The sequence below is a fragment of the Marmota flaviventris genome, chromosome 12 (genome assembly GCF_047511675.1).
Source record: "Marmota flaviventris isolate mMarFla1 chromosome 12, mMarFla1.hap1, whole genome shotgun sequence".
Taxonomy (NCBI): domain Eukaryota; kingdom Metazoa; phylum Chordata; class Mammalia; order Rodentia; family Sciuridae; genus Marmota; species Marmota flaviventris.
Window position 1 is genome coordinate 104,966,286 of NC_092509.1, and position 21,407 is coordinate 104,987,692.

Here is a 21,407-nt window from a genome sequence, read left to right on the forward strand (position 1 = left end):
CATTAGCGCCATGCCTTGGAATGTGATGTTTATGGTAGCTTAGCTGTACAGGAGTAGGCCTTCTTGACTTTAATTGGTTATCAGAATTTCATGGAAGACTCAACATATATCAAAACACATGAACTTCTACATGAAAATATTGGAGTGTTTTAAAGACAAGAGCAAGAACATGTAAACATTCTGCTTATAAATATCAGAATTTTTCTTTTCGAAAGATTTCTGGTTATCTTTAAATTAACCCTCTGCCTTATGTTAATCCAGCTAGTTCAATTTTAGGTTTTAGGCCATTTCTTTGTCCACTTCTTTTGATGCCTCTTTTCCCAGTGCACCTTCATTTCAATCAAGGAACCAGGAGCAGCCGCAAGGGAACAGGCAGTGTTGGAAGTCAGTGGCTAAAATTAGATTTTCAATGACATTTACTTGTATGTTCTAGGCTGAAACTTCAGAGTACAGCACTTTCTATGAAAGGAGACACTTCCCCATCACTGTAATGCAGACTTCTGTTATCAAATTACACCCATATTACATCACTGGGTAACTGAGACCCAAAATAGAAAGTGAAACCATATACATTTTCAGCCAAGAGAAGGGCTAAAGACAAAATTAATTGACATGTTTTCACAAGATTATTTACTCAGTGCCTTGTTAATTAGGGGGAGATGTTTGTTCAAGAGAAGTAGTAGTATCAAGGAGGGAAGAAGAATAGAGTAACTGACCCCAGGGCAAGGAAGCGGGTGTCAGCTTTCTCTCACCCATGCTGGACAACTCTATTACACAAACAATCAGTGAGGAAGAGAGTTGAGAATTCATAAGTACTGTTTCCTTTTCTATTTTCATTCACACTTGTACAGGTGAGGTGTCTATAAGCTGTTTCTTATAGGGTTTTTCAGGATGTTCCCACTCCATCTTTCAGAAAGCCCATGGAGAGTCCGCACATGTCCATTACAGCGTGTGCCCATCATTGTGTGCACATTAGAGTGTGCATTATCCCACCAGTGAGTCCTGTACATATGACATCATCAACCATCACAGAGTGTGCCCACCGTCCTGTGCACACCAGTGTGTGCATTATTGCATTAGTGAAACCTGTACATACAGCATCATCAGTCATTTCCAGATGTGCATTGCATCCCTTCTCTCCATCTCTGTCTGCATTTCGGGGACACCCTGGAGGAGCTCCCTAGACCCAAAGCACCTCTGCCCAGTGCAGGCGCTCATCCCCACTGCCGCTCAGGAGTGTCTGTGGTTGTGCAGTGCAAACATCCACACTGGCACGCACTGCTCCGGAAAGCCCTCTTGCTTCTCCTGGCCCAGCACGGCCAGCCCACTCTTCCTAATGAGGCTCCGGAGGATGTCCATGTCCCGAGTCACACTGCTGTCAGACAGATCGAAGGTACAGCCCTCCCGGGCCACATTGTCCTTCAGTATGATGACACCATTTTCTTTCAGGCCATCTCGGCATCGGGAAAGAAATGCAAGAAGGTCCTTGTCAGTCAGGTAGCCTACAGGTGGGGCCCAGTTGATGGGAAACAGGATGAAACAGTGGGGAGGGAGGAGAGCAGGGAAGAACGCAAGGCTCAGTCACAGAATACTTAATAACCCAAGTCGTTGTAGTTGCAGGAGTCTTTGAAAATCTAGATGAAGAACACACATCCTCTTTGCTCAAGTCCCTGTCTTTAAAGTACATATTATACTACCTGGCCTACCTACCTCACAAGAATGAGAGAGACACTGGTGTCTATCCCATGAGTCCCTCCAATTTCCTTGGCCAACCCAACTCCACGGCCACTCCTTAGTGAATCCTGTGCTCATGCGAGCACGCACAGACACCCCTAATTCCCTGTTGTCTTGTTTCCTCGGAATTTAAGTCTAAGAATGACTATTCTGCCAATATATGGGGATTAACCCTTTGGGGCCCACTTGTTAAATCTCTTCAAGTATTTATGTTTCTTCAAGGATTTAGGTTGTTGGTGTGAGGACACCTGCTCCATCCTCGTGGGTGGGGATGAACCGTCCAGCTTGTACAGAGAACACGGGGAGAAATCTGGGAGCGGGGACTGTGGGGTTCTCATGACACCCAGGGCTAGCTAACTGCTCTCGACAGGAGTCCAGGGAAGACGCCCCTCGAGTGCTTGTGAGCCCCACGTCTGTCTTGTGCAGCTGAGAAGCGGGGAGGGCAGAGGCCAGGCCACATGAGACTAACCTGAGACCCACTGGATCCAGATGACGTCGTATCTCCCGCAGGGGGGCGTGAACTCCTGCAGGCGGTAGCAGTGGTAGCTCTCTACCTTGTCCGCTTTGACCTGCAGGTAGCTCTGGGCCTCAAGGAGGAAAGGCTCCATCATGTCCACCAGCTCCACGCTGTCGAAAACCGGCAGCAAGACGTGCTTGCTCACCCTTCCTATCCCAGAGCCACAGTCCAGGGCGCAGCCGGTTCCAGCTCTGCCGGGCCCCTGCGGGAAGATGCCTTGTGGGACACTCAAGGAGGGGATTCACCCCGAGCCTCAGACACTCCAATCGCCACTTTAGACCAGCTGCATTTGTGTCGACTTTATTGGGTAAAATGTGCAACTTATGTGTACAATTCAACAAGTTCGGACAAATGTGAATAGCCAAGTACCCACTGCCACAATCAAGATACAGAATATTTCATTGTTTCCCCCCCCCAAATCCAGACATTTCTAGTTCTACTTTATTTTACTCAAATATGGGTGTTTAAAAGAATTGCAAACTTATTTTATTTTAAAATAATATCTAAGGTTTAAGCAGTTGGTAATTCTCCCCAAGAAATGAGCCAACCCTGGCTCTATAAAAATAGAATTTTCATATCTACAATTTAGGTTAAACCTACAGCTAAAGGGACCAGCACTGTAGGTGATTACTTTGTAAAATAGGGCAGGGGGAGGAGCCAAACAGTGAGAGTCTCTCTTGAGTTTTAAAATTACTTTAAAAATTCATTCCATGAAAACATTCCAGTTCATACTGGGATAATTGAAATTTTATTTTTTCTAAACTGGATTTAGGGGGTAAATCTGGGGACCTTAGCTGGGAAATGCAACTGTCCCATTCTCTGGCCAGGATTTTATTTCAAATCCAGCCCAGATGGCACCCGGCATGTTGCTGTGAGTGAAGGGTAATTTCAGCAGTCCCCTTTGATGCTAAAAATTGTGTTCTGCTTTTTGCACCAGAAGCATCAGGCTTACCGGGAACTTTTTTTAAAAAGTAAGTCTGTGAATTAAATCAACTGAAGGTGAGTGGCTGAGGAGGTGGTGGGGGCAGGAAGTTAGCCAATGCAAACTTTCTCCAACTTGCTTCTATACAAATTTTTTTTTAAAGTTTTCTGATTTTTGAAGAGTCAGCTGGTCTAAATTATTTGGACATGATTGGGATGGATGCTAAATAGGTTTTGTGCTAGAAATCACAGTAACAAGATATGTGAAGTTACCAATAAAGGTCTTAAAAAGAAAGCCGATTCTTGATTTCTCAGGAATTAAGGGTAAAATAAAAACCTTTGGCTCTGGATCACAGATGTAGTACAGAGGAAATATCAAGAAATATGCCTTCCATTCCATCCAGAATGTCCCCCTTACGTTAGAAAGGTTCAATGAAGAACAAAAAGTATAGCGATCATAGCTTCTTTTCAAATGGGATAGTGACCATCATAAGTTGATGTTTACATGTAGCAAACTGTATCTATAATAATTATAACTCCATAACACTCCATTAGATGATTATTGTTGTAATGTTATTCTCTGGATATGAGGTGTTCCCCAAAAGCTCTTGTTAGTGTAGGAATATTCAGAGGTGAAATACTGGATTATAAAACCTGTAACCTAGTCCATCCTAGTTTGAATGGACTGACTAGATGGTAGCTGTAGGCAGGTGGGATTGGCTGGAGGATGTGGGTGGTTGGGGGCTGCCCTGGCAGGGGCATCTTCCCTGCTCTCTGTGCTTTCTGGCTACCATGAGCAGTTTTCCTCCCCCAAGCCCTTTGGCTATGATGCTGCGCCTCACCTTGGGCCCAGGGCAATGGACTTGGGTGACCGTGGACCTCCCTCCTCTAAGTTTTTCTTGTTGAGTATTTTGGTCAGAGTAATAAAAAGCTGACTAACACATTGTAGATGAGAAAACTCAGGTTCCCAATATATGGCAGAACTGAATTTGAACAGGAACTGCCTGAATCCAGAGTCAGTTTTAGGAACATTAGGACATAACCTCAACTGGCAAGCATTTTCCCTTGGTAGAGTCTATGCAATGCTATATTCAGAATAACTAAGGCTTCGGCAAGACTCAGCAGGAAAGGGATCTACAGTGATGAGTGGTGTCTGCCTTGAGGACAGGAAGGGGAGGTGGTGGTGCTCAGCCACGTGTTGTTGGTCATCTCTGCTGTGCTCCGCTGCCTTCTTCATTCAGATGTGATGATTTGAACTAAATGAATTCAGGAAAAGGCCCAGACTAAAGGTCTGTGCTGTACATACACAGCATTGTAAAGGCAGCATTTCTGAGTAACTTCCTAAGATGGGATAAAGTATAAGGAAATTACTTTAAGCTACTAGAAATGACTTTACTAGAAATGTATGTGCTCAATCAGCAATTCTCGTTACAAATTTATCTCCTAGCTACTTGGCTCTATGAGCCTCTGGTCATGTTGCTGTCATTAGTGGGGCAGGTGGTTTCAGAAGGAGAACTACGGAGCAATAAAGCCGAGAGACCTTAGAGATCCATGTCAGAGGATTTGACTAGAACAAGTGAACATCTGTTTTTCCATGAATAGAGAGACAGGAGGCTGCTCTGGTTCAAGGGAGGCGGAGCCCTGCCACTCCACCTTCCCACAGCTCTCCAAGGAGCCCTTCAGAATCTCACTAAAACCCCGGGGCTTTAAAATCACGTGTTTAATTCCTTTATTTCACACAAAGAAACTGAGGCAAAATGTTTGAAATAAACCTTCCTTGGAGATGGTTATCCTCTAAGTAGTGAAATCCATTTAGTACGTGAAATCTGAGCAGAGATTCTTGAAACTGTTGTCGTTTACAAACACACAGGCTGTCCTTTCTGCCAGACGCTGTGCACCAGGCCTCCGGTGCAGTCGCCTGATTCTTTACTCTGCTTCATGTGATACGGTTGGCACAACGTCTCATTCACAGGCAGCTCCTCTGAGAAGGAATGTTTACAGCCTGAGCTCAGGGACTGCACCTCTGCTGTTGGACACTGTGGCTGCAGACGCTGTGATCGCGTTGGAATCTGATGCCCTTGGTGAATGTGGCCAGAGCTTTGTACAACGCACAACCTCAGAACAAGATATTCTGGCATTTTCATTTTCATTTAATATACTCTCTTTCATTTATGGATTCATAGAGAACAGTAAAACGACTAGCGCTCTCATGTTACTTCTGATTCTGCCTCTGTATGTCATTTCAAAGAACATTACTTTAAGCTCATCCAGAAGAATCTAGAACTAAAGTCAAAGCACTTCCTGGCACACCTTAAAATCCATGAAATAACGGGGCACAGAGGTGCACACCTGGAATGCCCGCAACTGGGGCTGCAGCGGAAGGGTCCCAGGTTCAAGGCCAGCCTGGGCCACCGAGTGAGGCCTTGTCTCAAAAATATTTTTGTTTTTTTAAAAAGGGCTGGGGTATAGCTCAGTGGTAGAGCATTTACCTAGTATGTGTGAGGTCCTGGGTTCAATTCCTAGCAACACACACACACACACACACACACACACGAAACGAACTACAAGTTAGATTGTGATTTTTTAGTCATCCGATCTCTGTGAAATGTTTTTTTTTTTAAAAAAAAAGGTCATCAAATACTGATTTTTTTAAAAATGAATTCCCCCTCCATAGACATCTAAACCTGAGGAAATTTATCAGTTATGCCACTGATGTCATATTGATACCCTTTGTCTATTTGCTAAAGTAAATACGTTTGTGAGTAGATTAAACACCTTTTCCCACTGTCCCATGTCACTGGGTGTTGAAAGGAAAGCAAAACTCTGAATTAAACAATCTGCCTTTTCTCGGTTGACATAAGAATAAATCATGTCAGATACTCATATTCCCTAAGTCCTTGTTTCTTGACCTGGATACTAATTTAGCAGATTATTAAGGTCAAAGTACTAAAAATATCATTCCTTAAAAAAGACTGTGTTTGTGCTTAGTGAGAGGTCACAGCTTTACAATGAGCCTTGTCTGCTAAGAAGAGCTCCTTCTTATTTGAGAGGAGCAGTCTGCCTCATTTCCAACATAAACACGCGAGCACAAGACGCTTTCCTTTCCCAGGTCCTGGACGTGCTCAAGGGCTCTGTAGGACCAGCATCCCTGCGGTCAGCTTGGCATTCCACACAGAGTGACAAGACAGCTGGATTACTAACTAAGCTTCTGAAATGCTTCAGGATCAAAGTCGGCCTCACCACCAGGCGAGCAGGAGCGATTGCTTTGGGCCAGACTGGAGAGGTGAGGTTTCTCTGGTCCATGGAAAAAAAGCAAGGATTTTTCTACTTTGCAAGACAAATGGAAAAAATATGTCAGAGTTAAAAGCAGGCGGTTTGGTGTCAGACAGATCTGGCTGGGCTTAGTGTCAGCTCTGTCTCTTACCAGTGTGTAACCTTGACAACTTATTTAACCTTCTCAGCCTCAGTTTCCACAACCATAAAAATGAGCTAGGACAGTCCTTACTTTAAGAACTGCTGTGGAGAGGAAAGAGGACAGAGCTTCTACAGTGCTTGGCAGAGTGACTGACCATCTTAGAAAAGACTTCCGTGAAGTGGGTCAGAAACACTGACGTGGTGGGCCTGACCTTCGTCTCTGCACGTCCCAGTCCTTTCTGATTGTGGCCAGGGTCCAGACAGACACTTTGGCCCCAGGAAATGTTCCACCCTCATCACATTTTCTCTACCACCAGGCTTGGGACCTGGGTGCTCCAGGAGCTGGAAGTGACACAAACCTAGTGACAACACCATGCTTCCAAGTAGGTCAACAGCCTAACTCCAAAGCTGAATATCCACGATGTTTCCTCTATCAGAACAAAATGGGGTCTGAATTGCAAACCTATGACTTTGTAGTGAATTGGAACAAGCATCATTTGCAAATGGTCTTATCCTCAGTAGGACCAAAAGCAGCTTTACTGGGTGGGTGAAGTCTACTCTCACAACTACACAAAGTTCCTTATTAAACACGTTCCATGACGTCATGTTAGTAGTTGTAGCAGTAAGTTAGATGGAGCGGGTACTCATTTTGTGAACTAAAGCAGGAACTTGACATGTGTGAGCGCATTTGATCTTCACATTCTTCTATGAAGCAGATTCTGTGGTCATGCCTGAGTCACAAATTTAAGTAACAAGCCCAGGATTGCTTCTGCATTAAGTAGGAGGACTTCAATGACTGTAGAGCCCAAGGTTTGACCCTTATACTCTGCAATTTCCACAGGACCTGGACATAGGGCAGTGGAGGCTCACCCCAAACCAGACTACAAAGGGATCATGTTCTTTCAAGGAGAAATCTGAACTATGTAAAAAAATAATACAAAGGGATTCTGCCACCCTTACTATTAAACTGAACATAAGCGTACATTTCTTTTTGACAACCAATTTGTTATTATGGGAAATTCAATAAATCAACCCAAGTTCCCAAAGGTATATCTCATTATTTATCTGGATGTCAACTTTTTATTGCTGAGATGTTTAAGAAATGTCTTCTTAATCCTCAAATGCAGTATCAGCACTGCAGGTTCACCTTCCCTTGAAGCATGTAAGATTAGCTAATGCTAGGAGGGCAAAATGTCCAGTGGGACAAGCCAGGAGTCTGATGAAGTCCATCCTTCGTGAACATCTTAAGACAGGCTGAACTCAGCTGAGCCCACGGCTTTAACCCGACTAAATCTACCACACAGAAGCACTTGAGCTCGGTATTGGCAGGGACTTTGCCCTCTCATCAAGCTGCAGTTAGATAACTCACCCCAACAAATTTCCTAAGAAATTCCCGAGAGGCCTGGATATCTGGGCTGGAGAGTTCAATGAAGTTCCCCATCATGCCTTCTTCTGTGGCTGGCACTTCTTGATAGAAAAGTTTAGCTCTAGCATAGAACTGCATCTCTCCATTGATGACTTGGCTTGTTAAGGCATACAACTTTACTGCAAATGAAACATTATTAATAGTTATTATATCATAGAACAACTCAGTCTTATTGTGCACTGAAATTCCTCTTTCAAGACTGTGAATTTGTGTGTGGAAGAAAGAGCACTGGAGTGAAGTCAGAGGATCTGGGTTTGAGCTCTGGTTCAGGGACTTACATGCTATATAATACTGTGAGTCTTCTAAAACTCTGTGATCTCAGGAGATTTCATCTGTCAATCACAGGTGACATTTTCATTAATGAGTAACTCTGTCATTTAATAAACACAGTTACCATTGTGTTTTTGAAGTTTAACAGTTTTTTGGCTGCAGTAAAAATTTCATCAGTTTCATGGTGAGTTTTATCTCTGAGTTCAAATGTTTTATGATAATTTTTCTCACTAGTTCTTGCTTCTAATCACAAAGCAGGGGTAAATCATTTTCATTTCTTTTTAAAGCAACACATATCCCAATATGTCTTTGTACCCACCTTATAGAAATGTAGTTGAGCTCTACCTTCTGAAAATAAAATGCAGAAAGAAACAATATCTATTGAGCAGCTATTCTGTACCATAGGCACACTATCATTTCATTATTTCAAAACACACAAAGTATTATTTTAAGACATTTATTTTTGGAAAAACATGTGCTCTAACTTCCAAGCCATGAATGAGAATGCATTTATGTGTGTTTTGACAACCAAAATTCACCCATGCAGATATAAAATATTTTCATTAGAGGATATTCAAAAGGAAATGATTGAAAGTGGATGAAAAGGAAGAACTTTCAATTCAAGATTGCAGACCAAGTATACACATTTGTTTTCTGTGCCTCCAATACTCCCCGAGAAGTTTTGAACTAGAGTCAATCCACTTAGTGAAGAAAATAAGAGGGTATCACTGATGGATTCATGATTTCAATGAATTTATGGAAGGCAAAAATCAGATAGAATAAAGCTCAATAATTTGCACATCAAAATAGTTGCAAGAGGAAATTACATTCCAGATTTAGAGCCAATCAGAGGAAAGTGTAAGAATAGGAGTGAAAGCTGAAAAAATAATGATTAATCAAAAGCCTATCTACAGAACAACTAGGTGAGGGGACAAATGCACCGCTTAAACACAACAGGCAATACATCTGCCTTCACCATGGAAAAATATGTCTCTTCTCTAAAAATACAAAAATAAATAAATTGCTTAGGAAAAACTAAACTAGCTTTTAGCATCAGAATCCTAGAACTCTACTTGCTTTAGCATGTAAAAGACTCCACACGCCTCACACTCATCAGAGTTTGATAAGGGCTACCTGTACGTGTGGAGTTTCATGGCACCTTTCTATTTTTGAGATGATTACACAGCAGAGGAAACCTTATTCATTACCTTGTCATGTATTCCTACATGTAGATAAACAATGATCTCCAAACTCATGAGAGTAAAATGTCAGCCTGAAAGAAAAAGATTCAGATAAATCATCAGAATTGACCCAAAAGGAAATAGAAGTGATTCAAGAAGTGGATAAGAATTTAAGTCAAAACACAACCAAAATCTCATATGTCTTTGAAGAAACATAAGAACAGGTGCATTCATCAGTCCAAGATAAGATCCAAAAAAGAAAATGACAATGATAATTCAAAGAATAAAAAGGAATTCTTAGAAATTAAAGTTTTGGAATATTGGATACATTTCCAGAACATAAAACAGAAGGACAGATATGAAAACAGAAGTAAAAAGACAAATGTATAAACCTACAAAGACTTAATTCAAGCTAAGTAAGATAAAATTGTTTTAAAAGGAAATTAATAAAATAGAGGAACAAGAGCAACTAAAGACAAATACTAGAAGAAAACTTTCCAGACTGAAAAAGATTATAAGATCCAACAAGTGTTGAGCAGTATAGCTTTTTGAAAAAGCAACGTTTACATTTGTCCTGAAGAAATTTCAAAACAGAAAGAATAATAATAAGATCCTAAAGCCATTTTGAGGGGTAAAATTGGTTGATCTTCAATTTTTCCCAGATATAGCAAATTAAAATATAGTACTCACAGTTATATTTGAATTTTTGATAAACAATAAGTAATTAGTGTCTTAGAGAACACAATCCTATGTTCAAAAGACTGAGACCAGGCTTATACCACAAATCTTATCAGAAATGCTAGATAACAATGATAAAATGCCATCAATACTCTGAAGAAAAATTATTTTGAAAATAACTTTAATACCCAGTTAAACTATCAAAAGAATATTTACCTCCCATGGATTCATCCTTCCGAAGTTTCTTGAAGTTATATTCTAGACCAATTAGGGTTAAAATCAAGAGAAGACGCATGATGAAGGATGATGTAATTAACCCAGGAATACCCAAATGACAGCTGTTTATCAAATCTGGAAAGAAATCAGTTTACATTACAAGAGAAAGACTGGATTCTAGGCAATAGAGAGAGTAGGCAAAAAGCAAGGAGACATCAGTATTATTCTAAGGAAGATGTGTTTTTATATCAATCACCAAAAATTTTAAAAAAGCAGTTGAAAACTCTAAGCAAAACACTTAGATTCAAAAATATTATGATCATGGTATGAAGCAAAGAAAAATATGGGATAATTTTGAGAAGAGGAAATCAAAGAAAAAATCTATTAAACCTTAACTAACAACATTTTTCTTTAGATAATCCCAAAATTGTGATATTCAACTAGTGTATTAATTGCTTCTAAACTGAACAACTTAAATTCAAGAGTCAATTGAAAATTGATTTTAAAAGTTAAAAATCCAATAAACACCACTTATATCACTGTGACTATGTTCCATCTTTGGATTTACACCAGCATTTTCCAACTTAAGCACACTGGAGCCATATTTGAACCCTCAGTGACCTTGAATTTGCTGCAAGAGTTGCAAGAATCCGCATCCAGGTATGCCATTTTCTGGAGACTAACAATATTACTTGCTATCTCCCCCACACATGTCGACTACTGTGCATAAAAAGTCATTTTAAAAATACAAATCTTTAAGAAGTTTTAACAAATATAGAAGGCTTCTACCACTTTATATACAAATTAGCTACTGATTGAGGGAACACATTAGAAGTAGGATCCTCCAGTTCAAAAACAGAGAGAACTACTGGCCTATACCAATCCCCCTTCCTAGCAATTGGTAAAGTGTGTGTAAATAGCAGGTAGCTCAATAAATGCTTATTAAATCCAAAAGGATGTCAAAAACAGGCAGGCATTGCCATCCTAATAATATGACTGTTACAAATTCTGTATATCTCACAAAAATCATGCTGGAAAAGTACAGCTCCCAGATTCTGCCCAAGGTTGAATGCTGCTGCTCTGGGGCCCCTGACAAGCCACAGTCCAGGGCTCTCCTTTATCCAAGCAAAGCTCCAAGCAGCTACACTCATCATCACCTGCTTAAGTCCACTAGTTGGTGCAGTCTATTAAAACCTTTTATCTGGAAATGGGAATGGTCCATTATGCCAGCATCCTTTAGGCCACAAGTGAATGCCAAGCTCAGCAGGTGTCAGCCTCAGTAGGAGGGCTTTTATGGTTCTCATTTTCACCTAATTGACAGGTGCATTTCACTAAAAAAGATATATGAGGTGTCACAGGGAGTCCCAAGTTCTCCCCTTCTGATATCTGTGCATGTTGACTCAGATAAGGCAATTGGTCAACAGCCATGCCTTTAAATATGGAAATGCATGTAATGGCTTGTTCTTGTAGCATTGTAATGCCTTTGTGAAACGTGGGGTACTCTAAGACAGAGACTAGACACTATTATTCCTTGGTACAACATGATACTTATTTCTTGACCTACATTACAAACTGAACTCCCAAGGACAAAAACAGAGAACACATTCATTTGCTCTGAAAGAGAAAAAGGATTTTGTGAAATTTCTAGGAAAGGTGACTATCCAAGAGGATGTTCAGCAAGAGTCGGTTCATCTATGACTTAGTTGTAAAGCACCAATACAACCCTCAAGAAACAGAAGACAAAGCCCAATCCCTCTCTCACGGAGATTACAAACTAGAAAGGGGCAGTTGAGTTACACATCACTACGTGCCCAGTGAATGGTACAAGCACTAGTAGTCTTGGGGGATCAGAGATGCCTGCAAGTAGGAGCAGTTAGGGAAAGATTCCAAAAGACCTCAGCCACCAAGGATGATTTTATTTGGGTTAGCAAAAAGTTACAGGGAAAGGCATTTCACACAGTGTGGATATGTGGATAAAATGTAGAATCTTCTATTCTTGTCAAATGAAAGCCTATGGAAACACTTTCACTGCTGCCCACATTTGTCACGTTTCCACTTACACTGGGAGGTGGTGTGAGTAGTGGTTAACAACGAGTCTGCGGTGGCCCCCTGGGTTCTAGACCTGCTCTGCTCTCACCACTGTGATTCTCTTGCACATGACCTCACTCCCCTGTGCTCCTCAAACAGAGATGTGGAAGATAACAGCACACCGACAGGGATGTTGTGAAGGTGAACTGAGACAGTAGATGCAAAACACCGGAAATAGTGATAAGTGTGTGTCCCTTTTCCTGAATTCTGTTTTGGTCACAGGCAATGCAGAATCATCCATTGGAGACTTTCAGTACCAATGTATTTGCTGTTCCATGAGTCTCTGAAGCCAGCCAGGGATGGTCAGCAAATTCCCCCATGACTGAACATGGCCACAGGGCGGGCTAAAGTGAGACTGGCTGCCTGGCCCAGGCGGGGTGGGGGGTTAGAAGGAAAGCAGGAGTCAAAGGGTCTGGTTAGCCGCAGTTCTTTCCATAATTACTGCAAACAACAAACTCTCTGTGCAGACTCTCCAGGAGGGGTTCCCCAACCTTTTTGAAAGAAGGGCTTTATTTTCATTTCTATGAAGTCTTGAAATCATCAAGAGTAGGGGAAGCCAAATCTAAAACACCTCAGCAGAGCAGGGGAGGGAGCATCTCAGCCGGCTAAGTTTTATTTCCAACCTGAAAAGCATAATATCCGCTCCAGCCTGCAAACTCTCATATATTGAATTAAGTTTATTGTCTTTGGTAATGTCTGTTCCAGAAAAGGCTACATGGTGACTTTAAAAAAGGCCTGGCTCAGGGGAAGAAAGGGGCAAAGCTAATAGTTACTGAAGATTGATGACTTTCACATATATATGGCATTTAATCCTTCCTCCGACACTTTTGAGGAAAATGATGCACATAGACTTTAGAAAATGACAGAGCTCACTTCTCCACTAGTAACAGTGCAAGAATGTGAACTCAGGACTTCAGTATCTGCAATTAATTGTTAGTATGAGGCCATTTAATTCATATAACAGATATATACTGAGTTATTTCTATGTTCCAGGAACTATGGTAAATGCTAAATACACAGACCTGGAAGAGAGAAAAACAGATGATCCTCCACTCTCATGAGAACTAGAGTCCAATAGAGGAACCAGTATATGCAAACACATCCCATAAATATCAGTTATAACCTCCTAAGACCAAACACAGGGATTAAGAGAGTTAATTGGGTAGGGCAGACTTCTAATTGCCTATAAGTTGACACTGGCAGATGGGACTTACAAGAGGATTCCTTTCTGAACATTCAGGCTCTGCCATGAGAAGAAAAAACTGAAAAAGTCTATTCATCTATTCTGAGAGCTGATAGTTTGCCTTCCTTGCACCCTTAATTTAAAAATTTTGAGAATAAATTTAAAAATAAATAAATAAAATAAATTTGTAGGATTGCTTCCATTATTAGATTATAAAACCATAAAAAAGAGAAATTATATGTCTTATTAATATTTGAATCTTGCCCAGTGCACAGTAAATTTTACAATAATAAGAATTCCATAAAATATCTCTTACGTTGAATATACCTGAATTGATTATGAAGCATCTGATGCTTCCATCTCTAAAGAGCCAAGTTTCTTCCTTGTAGCGGAAACATGGAATGACAAAATATACAGAATCCCATGGAACTGAGCAGTGGACTCCAAACAGATGTGATATACCTCCTTTGGGGTCAAAGTATTGAAAGTGAGTAGATAAGCTTTCAGCTGCTCTTTCCCTTTGCCTCATTAACTACGATGCTGTAGCTGATGGAGACTCCATCATCCTGGATTCCTGCATGCCTAAGTGGAATACAGCCTGCCCACCACAATGATGCATATTGAAGTGACGAAGCAGGCAGGAGTGGATGTGTTTGGCCATTGAGATGTCAGTTTCCTCTGTTATTGCAGTATAGCCTAGTCCTTACCAACTAATAGATTCCTCCATGTCTACCATCAGAGATACTGTGGGTAGGGCTCACTCAGTGGCTCTCAGGGAAAATAATGCCTAGGCTGAACTATCAGTTAGAGAAAATAAAGCAGTGTTCATTCACGGAAAATGGAAACTAAGGCATATGAAATCAACTTTGGCTTGGAATAGTCTGATGGTATTCAAACTGTCATGGAACACTATAGATACCCTCAGAGTGTCTCAGAAGCCAATGGTGTGACAAAGAGGACAGGACAAGAAGAGGACCCTGCATCTAATCCCAAGCAGAAAATTTTAATTTTTTCCTTTGTTATTCCTTCCAAGGAATATTTTATCAAAATATTGATTTTTAAAAAAAGATTAGAAATTATTGGCAAAACATCAGCACTTTCACAAGGAGAAAAACAGACAAAATCAAAATTACCATAAAATCAAAAGGATTATATTGGGTAAAAAGGATGAGGGCCAAATACAAATTACAATCTACTTGTCCCAAATTAATCGTCATCCAATTTTTCCTAGAGATTGTTCTGTTCTTAAGTCACCTTCCATTACTTGCAAAAACAGGTTCTTTTTCTCTCTAGTAATTATTTTTAAAGTGTGGCCATCACCTGCCCTCCAGTGAGTCTCTTCTTGGTTATAATTGATAGCTTTATCCATTCTAACACAACCACAGCTCCCAAACTGCTTTTACTGGGGTACAGCCCCAGGAAAGCAATGCTGTCAATATATAGAGGGACCAGGACATAATCACCTTCTCGTCTTCCCATTTGGATACAGATGAGATATATTATATGTGTAAAATAATAATAATAATACTTGTGGCAGTGTGATCTAGCAGAAAGAGCCCTGGGCTTCAGTTTTTGCTTTGGTATTGCTCTCTCCAGATTAGACCTTATCATCTCTGAACTTTCTTTCCCTTGCTGGAAAAATAAAATAAAATTGGAGAAGGAGATGGGAAAATGAGAAGAAAAAAATAGTAATATTTACCCTATCTATGTATAGCTATGATAATCAAATGAAGTCAGATGAGTAAACACTTTGATGAGAAAGCTCTAGAAATACGAGATGAAGGTATTTATATGTCTAGAATTAATGATTCCTCAGAAACGGGGGTATAAAAGGAGACTTTGGTCGACTACCAACATGTAGTTTATTGAATGTAATACAAAGAATTATGTAGCCCTTTCCATAGCTGGAAACCCTGACCACATCCCGTGCACAATGGGGCTTTCACACAACCTTAAGAAAACAGACTGGGGCTGAGACACAGTGCTCCTGCTTTCTTTGGGAGAAAATATAAACCAAGGAAGGGGCGTGGGTGGGGGGTGGCCCTTCACTCTAATTGTAAGCTGTTTCCTCCTCCAGGCAGTTTGGAGTGCCCTGAAGTAACCACCTGCACAGAGGCTGCAAACAGGAGCCTGGATGAAGCAGATAAGCTCTTTACTGCTCCACTCTCAGAATCCCTGAAACTTGGAGGAAATCACGAAAATGGAATCAGATGACTGCCCAGGTTTTCTTCTTAATATTCAAAGACCAATCTAAAATGTTCTCCTGTTAGGCTCTCCAATGAGACTCAGGAAGACCAGAGTGGATTACACACACACACTCACACACACACGCACGCACACATGCACACACACCAAGCACATTTTCATCTATTATTGTTTAGTCTCTTTTTAATTCTTACTGTATATACTCTTGAATATATGTGTGCATATACATATATAAATACACTCTCATCTTTGAGTTATCAAGTTTGTCTCCCTCAAAACTTTTGCAAATATTAAAATGATCTGTCAAAACTCAAGAAGTGAGTTTCTATGAGCCTGGAGTACAGGCAGCTGACACCGACAGAAGCAAATCACTGTGCCTGAAGGTGCACGGAAAGCCCAAAATAGAGTCCTGCTTATCAACCGACACTTGATCTTTGCCTCTCTGTGCAAGAATGTCATTGAAACGTGTCATCCCTTGGACACTGGCTGCAATTCTTTCCTCCTTCTAGTGTCTCTTCCAGGTGTCCCACAACCTCACATTGTCCCTTCAGTCATTCCTTGTCCCTTATCTGGCAGCTCTGACTCACTTACCCAGGGGAATCTTCTCCAGCAGGTAGAGGTAGCTCTGAAAGAAATCATTGCGAATGGCTCGGTGAAGGATGAAGGACATGCTGTGCCGGCAGAGTTCACCATCGGTCTTCTGCCAGCGGGATCTAAAGGCAAAATGGGCTCCCAGATGGGCCATGGAGGAGCGGGGCAATGACGGCTTCTGAAGAGAAAGAAAGCTTGTCTGACTGTTTCTTTGAATTAGCCTTCTCTTCCTAAAAGAACTCGAGACTGTCATTTTAAACCAGTCCCCTGTCCATCTATATCAGGACAGTCTGTCATGGGGTGTGGGGGAAGGGCAGCAAACGTGGGGAGGTCAGGCTCCTGGCACAGACTCCCTCTGATTGCTTGGGCGACACCACTCCAAGCCAGCAGGTGCTAAGATGAAAACAGGCTGCATGAGATCCTGCTCCATCTGGGGAAAAGCACGCTTCCCTTCGTTAGCTGCTGCTTCAAACAGGCTCCAGTACAGCCTGCCAACACCCTGAATATTTGCTTTAATTTGATTCCTAAATTGAAATAGCCTAATTTCCATTTCAAAGAGTTGTGAATATTTTGCAGGAGATCCTATTCCCTGATTTCCATTGCTCCTTCTGGAACACTGCATCCTCAAGTTACAAGGTCCGTTTCAAAGTCATCTTAGCCACTCAGATTCCTTTCATCAGTACAATTTTCCCCAAATCACTTCATAGAGATGGATATGTGTTTCATATTTTTAAGGCTCTTCAAGAGATTCAATTATTTGAAAGCCTGTTTTGATGTCAGATACCCTGCTCTATCAGCAAGCTCTTGCATTTATTCTAAACAACCCTACCCACAGGCCTCTCTGCCCAACGTGGGTATGATTTCCTCCAGAGTGCATTTGTTTTCTGGACTGCCTTCTCTGTGCCTCCATACCTACTCTCCACCCTTCACTTCACTCTGTGCCCAGGAGGCTGACCTTCAGACTACATCAGCAGACACCCTACTCTGCCTCCTAGCTGGGTTCAGCCGTAGACAGTCCCCTTGGCACCTTTCCTGCAGAGAGGCCATAGGCTCACCACATGCTTTAACAGAAAGGCATAGCTAGCTCCTGCTGGGGTCTGCTCATGCAAATACTCTCTCCTGGTTCCGATCCTTTCTCCTTATTGCTTGAGTGTCAGTGACATGGCTGTCCACCTGCAAGCCGCAGAGCAGGCCTCTGCTCCCTGCGGAGAAGATGCAGAGGAGCACAGGAGACTGGAGCAGCAAGAGGGGCGGCCGGGTGGGTTGGAACACAGGCGCGAGCACGCCCTGGCCTGTGGAGCTCGCAGCCCAGAGCCCAGGCCAGCCAAGATGCGCCGACCTGTCACCCTTGGGCTACCAGGCCTGGGCGCTGTACAGTCGCCTGCTGCAGAAGCCTGCTCCACGCAGCGCTGCAGCCCAGAACCCGGGAGCACAGACCACCCGGCCACCTCAACCTCCCACTTCCTGACCTGCGTGGAGAAAATGGAAGTGGGGCTGAATGGAAGTCGGGACTCAAGAATTGGCCAACGGCATTAGCACCTTTCTAAACTCTAATCAGCATAGGTTTGCACCAATAGCAGTAATCCAATTGCTATATAAATTCCTAGCGCACCGTGGATGGAGAAAGCAGCTGTTGGGACTCTGTTTTGCACTGCAAGAGTTCTGTTCCTGCTTCCGTTTTTCAGTAAATCCTTCGGTTACACTCATCATCTTGTTCCAGGAGGTAAGAACCCAAAACAGAAGTTGACGGTGAGCTGTTGGGGCCTACTCTTGACAGCTATAACACTTCTTAGCTGCTAGAGGTCTCCAAACTTACACAGACCCCACGTGCCAAAATTCTTGTATCAGGCTGTTAGGAACTCAATGTCTTGTGATTTACCTAGACTTTCCCCTTTCTTTGGAAGTAGTTCTTGGTGATCCAGCTCACATTACCTACTTGTGATTGTCATTTGCTGCCTGCAGGGACCATGACTACTGTTTTACTCCTGTAATGTTCCTAGTAGAAAAGGTGCTGTTAGCACCGTACCCTGTGCACTCTCCGACTCTCTGAATGTACACGTGTACAAGCCATATAAATCACACATTATTGTCAGCATCTTCTAAGACGACCCCTATATAGTCAGTTCAGGCTCCTGTAACATATCACAAGAGTCTGGGGGACTTAAACAGCAATCATTTATTTCTCACATTTCTGAAAGCTGGGAAGTCCAAGACCAAGGTGGAGGCAGATCCCATGTTTAGCGAGTGCCTTCTTCTTGGTTTACAAATGGCCCTCTTCTTGTTGTATGTTCACATGGCGGAGAACAGAGTGAAATCAAGATCTGGTCTCTCTAAAAGCCCACCCATAATGGCTCCATCCTTATCTCTTTAATTTCTTCCCAAGGCATCATCTCCACATCCCATCACATTAGGGGTTAGATTTTCAATGTAGGAAGTCTTCATCCCCACCTAAAAACCCTTGCTTCCTCCTGCCTCTTTGTTCATGCCTTTCTGCCACCCCCTCCTTGAAGAAAGTCCAGCTGGACGGACTGGCTCAACTCTAAAGGTTAATAAATGGCACAAGTGACAGGATGTGGCTTTCCAGATGAGGTTATATAAAGACTGCCTTCAGCATCTTATTTCTCTCCCCCTGTCCTCACACCACCATCTCGCCTTCTCTCTTATTTGCTCTCAGGAAAGCTGGCTGCCTGTTAATGCCCCACAGAGAGCCACATGTCAAGGATCTGCCTTCCTCATGGAACAGCCTGAGTGGAACTGAATCTACCAACGACCATGTGAGTGAGCTCAGAAGCAAATCCCTCCCCAACCAATTGTTCGGCAACAACCTGATGAGAGACCCTGAGCCAGCTAAGCCACACCCAATTTACTAACCCACCAAGCTGTTTTTATTCTTTAAAGCAGTTAAATTTGAGGATAATTTGGCACAATGCACCCATGGATACCTAATTTATCTATCATCCTTGAAATATTTTTAAGATGTGACATCTAACCATAATCTTTCCTTAAGTTTCACATATGTGTTAATCTTTTCCTGGAAAGGGGAGTGGAGAGTCTGTTTGACTCTGATTTATTTTCCTTCATTTTTCTAAGCTTCTGTATTCCCATTTGCCCCTGTTCCCAGAAGAAGGGACAGCCATTCAATTTTAGTGGAAATGTCCCCATCTTCGGCCTCAAGAATTGCCCAGGTTATAAAGTGAGTCATCAACTTTCCTCTGTCCGTTTGTGGTTCATGGATAGATGCATCGCTCAGGCCTGAGCCAATCAACACAGTCTCTTCCCCTGGCTCGAGTGGGCACATCATCTAAGTCTGTTATTGCTAATGTCAGCTTGAATTGGGTTTTGTTTTATTTTGTGCTAACAACACAGAGTACTGTCTAATGCAAATAATATCCAGCATCATATTTACTCAGGAAATTCTCATAAGAATAGAAATTGAATAGATATCAAACTGAATAGAAATTTCAAGTGGGATTATTTCATAGTGTAAGAAGGCTGGCTCTTAGCTGGAATGAAACAGATGTGACTGAGTTAGAAATGCATTTCTACCATGTATATCTGGGGTAACCTTGATAAATTAATTTCCTAGTCCATCTGGCCTCACTTTCCTCTTCTGTAAAATGAAAATGTTGTTGTATCTTGTCTGACTGTTGTGAGAATTAAATAAAATACTCCATGTGAGACACCACCCCGTGCCTAGCACACAGCACATGGCCAGCAAGTGCTGGCTAGTGTCATTCCAATCTTTGGAAGAAAGCTGATGATAACAAATTACAGGCTCTCCATTCACAACATATCCAGGAGTGGTAAATTCTCTTTATCTGAAAATACCCTTATTTCCTCCTGTTCGTTGAATTTCTGTTTAAAGCCTTATGAAATTTTAATTGTACTCTGTGCATTAAAGAATGGAAAAGAAAGACATCTAAAGGAAGTGAGCTGTTGGAGCCCATGCTTCTGCCCTTTGGCATTTTCTGTCTTGTGGGAAAGCTAAGTAGAAGATGGCTTGGTATTCTCCTTGTGCCTAACGGGAGGCTGGTTCTTAACCCCAATGACTTAGCTATGTTTTGATAACCCCTCCTATGGGGAAGGGTCAGGATGTTTGGTCCTAGGAGAGGACTGACTGACTCCCGCTACTCAGTACTGCTTATTTGGCAATTGATATTGGCATGCTTCTCAGTTTTTACACAACTAATTTTCCTCCACTATAAATTGGACATTAATTATTTGTGTTTGGACAAGGATTATTAAGTGTTCTACAATCTTTACATTTCAGGCCTATAATTCCTGACAGGGGTGAAAGACTGGTTGATACAAAACGGCTTTGTCGAATTGTGTTTGTTTCTGTAGGTCACATTAGATTTTGCGACTCTTTCTCATAGCGACATGGTCTGAACCAGTTTCTGGCTCATTGCATTTGTTTCCTTAGGACTATAATTTTTCTCTCACACTGAAATGCCCTATTTGCTGCCTCCCTGCACCATTCTTGGCCACATTCATGCCAAGTGAGGTGATAGAGATCTCAAGTCTAACACAAACATCCCATTTCCAGGCAGGATAGGAAAACAATGAATGCAGGAGAAAGAAAAACGATGCAGCCGAACAAAGTAGAATCTCTGAATTTACCAATCCTGGTTTGCCTTCTCACAGTGGATCCCTGGGTGGGGGGTGACAACTGTTAAAAACCAATGATCAGGGAGAGAGACTCAGAAGTAAGGAGAATAAGGAAGAAAGGCTGTGTAAAAAGCATACTCCTCAGGCGATGTGATAAGATAAATATTTGTGGAAATTCACTCGGTGTGAAATACACATCAATTAAAATTTCATAAGGCTTTAAACAGAAATTCAACGAACAGGGGGAAATAAGGGTATTTTCAGACAAAGAGAATTTACCACTTCAGAGGCTCACTGGAAGAATGACTGCAAAACCCACTTCAGGGAAAAAAAAAATTGAGACAGAAGAATAGGTTAAAAGATTAACAACACAGA

At 41.9% G+C, this 21,407-nt stretch overlaps 1 protein-coding gene across 1 annotated transcript; it reads right to left on the reverse strand.

The window, feature by feature from the left end:
- Nucleotides 1–1,230: 1,230 nt before the first annotated feature.
- Ntmt2 (N-terminal Xaa-Pro-Lys N-methyltransferase 2) lies at nt 1,231–16,578 on the reverse strand. Its single transcript, XM_027935051.2, has 4 exons — nt 16,425–16,578; nt 7,956–8,131; nt 2,204–2,453; nt 1,231–1,502 (listed from the first exon to the last, which is right to left on the reverse strand). The coding sequence occupies exons 1-4, from the start codon at nt 16,576–16,578 to the stop codon at nt 1,231–1,233; spliced, it is 852 nt and encodes a 283-aa protein (XP_027790852.2).
- Between the last annotated feature and the right edge of the window lie 4,829 nt (nt 16,579–21,407).